General features: G+C 39.5%; 1 protein-coding gene across 1 annotated transcript; it reads right to left on the bottom strand.

Moving 5' to 3' along the window:
* Window positions 1–4372: 4372 nt before the first annotated feature.
* Window positions 4373–5849, bottom strand: LOC130950064 (uncharacterized). The gene is made up of 3 exons (XM_057878624.1): window positions 5820–5849; window positions 4926–5301; window positions 4373–4689 (listed from the first exon to the last, which is right to left on the bottom strand). The coding sequence occupies exons 1-3, from the start codon at window positions 5847–5849 to the stop codon at window positions 4373–4375; spliced, it is 723 nt and encodes a 240-aa protein (XP_057734607.1).
* Window positions 5850–8478: the final 2629 nt, after the last annotated feature.

Here is an 8478-nt window from a genome sequence, read left to right as displayed (position 1 = left end):
ACGTGTTTTGAAAATACAATCACCGTGCAATGAATGTTAAAATTAGCACTGGTTTAATTTTATCTTCTTTTCCGTCTATCTGCCAATGGATTCTGTAATAAATAACACTGTCTAACGAATCATTCCCACCACAATTTAAATTTAGCTGATTGTGCTTTGTTTTTTGTTTTTTTACTTAGATATGGTGTCGTGAAAGCCGTAGAGTGCCATACTCTTCAAACCAAGCAAGCTTAGACTTTCGACGAAACACAGATTTCAAGTTATAGGTACCCGTACTAGTGTACGCACGAATTTTGTGTAACGAAGCCTCAACCCCGCAAAACACTCGCACAACAAGGAAACAACCCATAGACTTATGCACAGGCAAGGCTAGTGACATTCCTAACCGCAAAAAACCTACCCTGCCGTGCACCTGAGTCGCGTGGTATGACACAAAAGAAGGGTTAGCCGGCAGTCGCGTAGTGTGTCACAATATAGAGGCCACGCGCACTCGCTAGATAATGTACAGTAAATCGTATAACGCGTATGGACTGACAATAATCAAAAGACATGGACAAACCGTACCGGCGTATATGAATGGCATCACATAGGTCATTTTGTCTTCAACATCCCTAAGCCATTTAGCTCACCAACATAACGTTTCTAACTTTCATAATGCAACAATCTCTCGGGATACCCCTTGCGTCCCAACTGCTAATCACATGACTCGTTTTACATCAACATGCCGTTTCTAATTATTCCAACACAACAGCAACTAGTGCTACAACACAGACCAACACAGATAGGAGGCACACACTCACAAGCTGCGTTACATACTCCCTCATGGTAACCGTAAACAATCCTACAGAAATAAAGTGAACCTCACAAATCGTAACATATGCATATGTCTGCCCGGATGTCAGATTAACATGTGGAACGCGTAGCAGCTTGCTATGTTCATTCCCACACGATGCGTAACCTCCAACAAGAACAGTTCAACCAACTCACTCAAATTCGTAGTAGTTCTTACCCCCCTCTCCTGCTTCCATGCTCTCGTAAGCCGCACCTGCCTCAAAACTATCGATGTTCTCCCCTATACCATATTGATGACACATGCGAGAATTATGTCCAGCCTTTTCACACAGTTGACACCTCTGAACACGGTGGAACTTACCCCGGGAGGTGACAACTCTTCGTCTGCATTCTTTGTACCTTGCTTGCCACGGGTCCCAAACAGACACCCTACTGACCTCCTCAGGAACACCCAGTCTTTGGCAATGTTTGTCCCACAGGGATTGGCACTCCTTTGCCAACCTTATTTTCACGTCCAAGTAGTCCTCAAAGAATCGGCAAGAAAAGTTCACCAGCTCCCTGTAATCATCCAGCATCGCCGTGTGCATGCTCATGTATGCTGCATCTAGGATCTTCCCAACACGTACTCCGTTACTGGTCACACTCGGCTGCATTGCCCTATTTGTCCACCGATCAAGTATGAGACTTCTGGGGATAGCTGTCATGTTCAAATAAACCAGAACCCCAACCATGTGGACATAAGGAAGCCCGAACGACTCCATCTGCTGACAAGAACAGCTGAATTCGTTGTCCTCTGATGCGTGAGCATCTTTTCTGTCTTTTTCTAGTAAATTTGCACTTGATTTGCTAAGTTTAATCAAGATTTAATATATTTTAGCCACTATGAATGCTACTTTGAGTTGTGTGAAATTTTTGTTTATTTCAGGTAGCATTTGAATGGATTTGATGGAGTTTTGTAGCAAAAAAGGATGAAAGCGAATGATGCTGTCAACCCCGACTTCCTTGCATTAAAATAGAAATAACTTGAGCTACAGAGGTCCAATTGACGTGATTCTAGTAGCATTGGAAAGCTAACTTTTAGATCTTTCTAACGATATATAATAGTATACCCTTTTGTTCCATTTGATTCGGCATCCTCTACGCTGAACTTGAGGATCTCCAAGTTCAGCGCCAGCTTGAAGAAACTCCAAAGGGGGAACGCGCATCACTCCACGCTGAACTTGAGAATTCCCAAGTTCAGCATGGACTCAAGAAAAGCACAAAAAACACGTACTGCCTCATCCACACTGAACTTGAGAATTTCCAAGTTCAGCATGGACCTTAATGAGCTCAAGTGGTCCCCAATACGCTCCAAAGGCTGCATGAATTGATTAAATTAATTTTGATTTAAACTTTTATTTTATTTATAATTAGGAAAAGATATTATTTAGTTTTTAGAAATATATTTTACATTAATTAAGATTAGATACAAAAGGGAAAAGAATTAGCCCTTTGGGCTTTCTTCTCTTCTACCTCATTCCGCACTTTACAGTTTTTCAGAATCCTTATTTTCACTCTGAACCATGAATAACTAAACCTCCATTGTTAAAGTTAGGAGCTCTGTCTATTGTATGGATTGATAATATTATTTTTCTATTTTAATTCATGTGCTGCTTTATGATTCAAGAATTGTTTTTTTTCTTTATCTTATGAATCTGGGTGGAACGGAAGTATGACACTTGTTCTAATTGCGTTCTTGTATAACTTGGAAAAGCTCTTTACTTGAACAACAGCTAGAAAACATATTCTCCTAAATTTCTAATTATCTAGACTTAACGGGATACGTGACTTATAATCCTCTTATATTTGGGTAATTAGGATTTTTGTGGCATATAACTAGAATTGAATTTCACCCTCTAATTGGAATTAAGTAACCAAGGAATTGGCGGTTGATGAATTTTAGAGGAGACTAAAAAGGTCTAAGGAATTAGGGTTTAGTCACATATAGTTTGCCATGAATTAAATCTTGCATGATTAAAATAGTTAGTAAGAAAAGTCAATCCGGAAAATAGATATCTCTGAAGCCTTAACTGTTTCTCCATATATATTTCACAACTTGTTTACTGTTTGCTTTCTGATTTACTAAATTTACTTATTAATGCAATTGAACTCTCAAACATCATTTTTTGTCTGTCTAACTAAGCAATTCACTTGACTATTGTTGCTTAATCCATCAATCCTCGTGGGATCGACCCTCATTCACCTGAGGTATTACTTGGTACGACCCGGTGTACTTGCCGATTAATTTGTGGTTATAAATTCCGCACCATCTTCCTTGGCCTACGACACGGCCCATGATCTCTGCTTGCAGACATTGCAACCTCGAACAAAACACAAGCGCTCGTCCTCTTCGTGGACACAACTCTCACATTGCTGGCTAGCATCAGCACCTCTTGAAACCGTTCAAAAACCTCTCTTGTATAAACCATCGCAGCGAACTGCTCAATGGCTTCGAGTTTCATTTTTACAACAGGTTCGCCATACGCAGACTTGTAGTTTGCCACCAATTCTCTTCTTCTCATGACTTCCAGGTAGGGGTGTAAGTTACCGAATCGGACCGAATTTTACCGCAAAATCGAACCAAAATTTACAACAATCGAAAAGAAAATCGAAAAAATCAGTTTTTTTTTTTTATTTTTTTTCGAATTAAACCGATCGGTTCGGTTCGGTTTTCGGTTGGCTCAGTAAAAACCGAACCGAACCAAACCGAACCGAAATATTGGTTCAGAAACCTTGTTTTTACACATTTACCCTTTAACCTTGTTGTTTTGCTAGACATTTTTAATTGTTTTTGTTTTATGTTTAATTAAGTTGAATTTGTATTGGATTTGGATGTGATAAACTCTTGTTTTTCTAGTTTATTGAAGGTTTTAAATTTCATTTTATGGCATTTTAAATTTAGATAAGTAGGTGTAAAAAAATCGAAAAAACCAACCGAACCAAACCGCCGTTGGTTCGGTTCGGTTCGGTTCGGTTGCTCAAATTGCAGCCAACCGAACGGTTGGTCTCTTTGAAGAACCGATCAGGTCGGTTCGGTTGGTTTTCGATCCAAAACCGAACCGAACCGAGCCGATTACACCCCTACTTCCAGGTAGTGTTGGAAGTGCTCCACAAACTCCCTCAAATTGTACCCGTTGTATATAAAGTTTCCAAGCTGCACATTTAAAGCCTTGCACCTCAATGTCATCTTCAGTCCTGTGAAAAATTTCCCCCGAATATGCGCATTACACCATAAATGCTTCTTTGCATACATGTCCGCTATCCACGGGTGATCCTCCAACGCGTGCTCTGCCACGATATTCATCCATATCCTCTCAAATTCGTCAACCTCTAGATCTCCTATCAAGCATAGACAAAATTTCCTAAGAAAATCCGGCCGTCCAACTCTAGCAGTGGCGTTCCTTAACAAATACCAGTTATGCAACCTGTGATGTGCTTTGGGAAAAATTGTACTAACCGCACTTTTCATGGCGAGATCCTCGTCCGTCATGACAGATTTCAGCTGTTTTCCTTTCATTGCCTCAAGAAATAACTACAACAATCACACATATCTTCCTTCACTCTCGTTGCTCAAGATGGCGCAACCGAACACCACCGTCCTCATATGGTGGTCCACCCCTGAGAATATTACCAAATGGCACTTGTATTTGTTACGACCATATGTTGCATCAAAATCTAGGACATCCCCGAACACGATGTAGTCATAACGACTTGTACCATCCCACCAGAAGAGATTTTCCAGCCTCTTGTCACCATCCAGTGAGTACTTCCAGAACATTCCACAATCAGTGGTCCTTAAAATTCCCAAAAACTTCAACGCGGCCTCAGCATCTGTCGCTCCAGCCCGCCTTTGCTTCTCTATCGCATTATATATATATCCTTTATCTTGAATCCAACAGTCTCGAATCCCCCTGACTGATTGGCAAAAGCGTGGAAAATCGTCGGCACTCGCAACCCAGCTTTTCTCATGAAATTGATTTGGTGCAAATCACCTTCCTTGACTGCTCTGTGTGACCGTGACAGACCCCTAAACCTCGCATCCAGCATGGGATGATTATGGTTATCACAGAATTGTTCAACAAACCATCACCCACTAGTATCGTCAACGTGCACTGTAATCTGGACTTCACACCCGCACCGTGTGATCGGTCGAGGATCCATCTTCCTGTCTCCCCGCTGCATGTGTTTCCCATCTCGCTCTCCTTCTCTCGAGTACACGAATATATGCCAAATGATTTCGTCCTCTGCCCCCTGCTTTGTTCTGCGACCCACTTTGGACCTCCTGACCGAGAATCCCTTGATGTGATTGTATTCAATCAGGGCAGAAAATTCAATTGCGCCAAATGACCCTATCCAATCAACAATGCTCACTGCTGCTTCTTGATCTATGTCCGCATTTGCAGCGGACGAATCCATCGCTTCTGCTTCCTCTACCAAAACGTTTTCACCGTTCAACCCGTTATCTGCATCCTGCAATGAACAACATGCGGCATGTGTGACAACATGCGGTGGGCCACATCAACATAAATCGGTCAACAAAAATTCATAAAATGAGAAACAAACACACCTGTGACACATGGACTCGCTCAAAATTATATGGAAACGCGTAGCTTCGCTGCACAAATCTATTCGGTTGACACGGTTCAAAAATCACAGTGAGTGAACATTGGCATTATCAATCATAACTAGGAACACACAACTATAATCCCAAACATCCTAAAATAATCCCGTAGTATGCCGGATCCAACTAAAACTCATTCAACTGTACTGACCAACCCTGATTTTTGCACACAATTTAAAAAGTAACAACTCTAATTTGGCTATGTGCCGTTCTAAACGGCAACCTCGAAACATCAAAGAGTTATAACTGTTGGGGACACGGGGGAGGCACGGGCCTCCAATTGAAACCCATTTCTGGTGCATACATCCCCCAACCTCCCTCGACATTATCGTACGATAAATAACTCAGTGACATCGACACAGTGTACCTGCGACTCTATTTGCCCCGTGTGGTCCATTGCCTTCCCTTGTGGTGAACCTCAAGTCGGCCAGATCTTGATCTATGCTTTCATGCCGTTCAATCGCGCGTTCTCCTCCGCCTTGAAGCGTCGTTTCCTTTGCCCCGTGTGGTCCATTGCCTCCCTTGTGGTGAACCTCAAGTCGGCCAGATCTTGATCTATGCTTTCATGCCGTTCAATCGCGCGTTCTCCTCCGCCTTGAAGCGTCGTTTCCGTCCACGTCGTCCGAACGAAGCTTCACACTGATCCCAACACAGCTTAGCCCTACTACCTATTAATGGAGTTTGGAGATTTTATGGAATAACGGATTCTCGCTTCCTCCTTGCCATTTTCTTTTTTTTCGAATTTCGTTCCCAACCACTACTTTTGCCTATTTGTGAACTGACCCCATATTTCTCATTAATTTACTTAGTCACCTGGTTCATCAAAGACCATAAAATATTTTCTCTACCGAAAAAACGTCCTTCTTTTTATTCTGCATTTGATCTCACCAAAACTACATCATTAATCTGTGTAGCTCTTGTAGAAAAGTATCAGGAAATTTAAAACATCCTAGAGTGTATACAGAAATAGGTATATCAATTGTTTTGACTAAAAGCTCATTCTCAATTATCGACAGTAATGATCTTTTTCATTGGGATAAGTTTTTTGCCACTTTATCCTTGATATAAGAGAGCGTTTCCGTCTTAGACTTATAAATCAGTAAAAATAATCTTAAATATTTATTTTTTGTGACAAGATTTAAAATTCTTAATAAATTTATCAAGTCCATCCTCGAGTCATGAGATGTGCTTTTGTTGAAGAAAAATGTTGATTTATTAAAATTAAGAACATGCCCACTATTATCACTATACATTTGAATCATATGTAGCTTCACAATTATTTTAAGTAGTCTTGCAAAATATAATTCAAAATATAATTAAAAATGGATATTTGAATTTTTTTTAAAGAAACAAACAATTTAAATAAAATCTAATTATTTTAATAAATTAGGTTAATTTTTAACGAGTTAGATAAATAAAATTTATTTAATTTCTCATTTTATGAATTAATTTTTAAATTAAAAATTTATCTATTTAAGACAATCCCCGCCTATTTTAACTATCTTACCTTTTAGTCAATGATAAAATACTAATGTATATTCGCATGCGATAATATATAAAATTATATGAAATATTTAATTAAAAAAATTAAACAAAAAATATATATGATAATTATTATTATAAATATTTTACAATATAAAAATATTAAAAATAATTGTATTTGACTTAACTAATTTAGGTCGGTTGAGTGGTTTTACTCGTTCGTTTAAGCAAGTATATATTAAGAATTTAAAGTTTGCCTTGTGTGTAACAATTCATTGATTAGTGACAAATCCTTAATAAATGGAGCATCAATACGTGCTGGATTAATCTTCGGTTTGCCGAATTAAAAAATATCATAGAAAAAAAATAGTATTTGTCTTTAAAGTAGAATAATTTTTATTGATAGCAATATTTCACTACAAGAATTTGATAATTTAGCGACGAACTTCTGCAAGAAGTATTTTTTATCACTAACTAGCAAGGAATTAGTGACGCGATAACGATAAAATTAATGAACGGTTAAAAAATATCCGAACTTGAGAAAAGCGACCGATTAGCGAGAGATTTACGAGTTTGTTTCTCGTAAATTGAGTTTTGTAGCTAAAAAAAAAGAGCGAAAAAAATTTTCTAACTAATTTGTCACAAATTAATTAGCAAGTGACAATGTTCTAGCAAATTAGTCACTTAGTGGGTTCGATCAATCGAATAAAAGTAAAGTAGCGAGGGATGTTGTCATTATTCTATCGCAAGAGTTTGATATAAAATTAGCGAGAAACAATAGACACTCTAGTTCGTCGCTAAATACACATTGTGTGAAAAGGCTAATTAGTGAGGAACAATGTTCCTAGCTAATTCGTCACAAAGACCTGAAATGCATTTTGTGATAGACAATTTTCTAACTAATTTATTACCGAAGTTTTTATTTTTAGTGAGCAACTAGTTTCTTGATGCGTGAGCATCTTTTCTATCTTTTCCTAGTGAATTTGCATGGATTTTGTTGAGTTTAATCAAGAATTAATTATATTTCGTGTACGGGAGCTACACGGCTGAAGGAGGAGCCTGGTGACCGGAACAACGATGGAGCGGACTCAGTTGGATCTGACAGAGGGAAGGGTAAGGACGGCGGGGAAGGAGCCTTGTTGATTGCTATACCTTGGCTCTGACGAAGGGTTCTCGCGCTAAATACTTGAAGGTTATGGCGCGAAATCAATTTGCTCTGGGTATTTTAGCGAGGCAAAATTCCCTTCCCCCCGAATGTCATCTGCTGCGGTGAGGGCCCAATACCGCCTCGGTTTATTTGGAGCGGGGGAGTATTCACGCAGCAGGAATCGCAACAAAATAGAGCAATCTGGAGCGGTTGGGGAGAACGGCCGGCAATTTGGGCCGCCAATAAAGTTATTAGAAGATGCGGAACTTCAAACCGCATGAAGAACGGCAGCAGATTCCTCGAACAGCAGCGCTCTGGAAAAGAGGCTGCTGTTTTAGCGCAGCTAACACCCGGTTTTCTTGTAGTGACTATGGATGCTATTTTGAGTTTTGTGCAA

Source organism: Arachis stenosperma, chromosome 9, assembly GCF_014773155.1.
Source record: "Arachis stenosperma cultivar V10309 chromosome 9, arast.V10309.gnm1.PFL2, whole genome shotgun sequence".
NCBI classification, from domain to species: domain Eukaryota; kingdom Viridiplantae; phylum Streptophyta; class Magnoliopsida; order Fabales; family Fabaceae; genus Arachis; species Arachis stenosperma.
The sequence above is the reverse complement of the archived record's forward strand: the minus strand, read 5'-3'. Positions and strand labels throughout refer to the sequence as shown.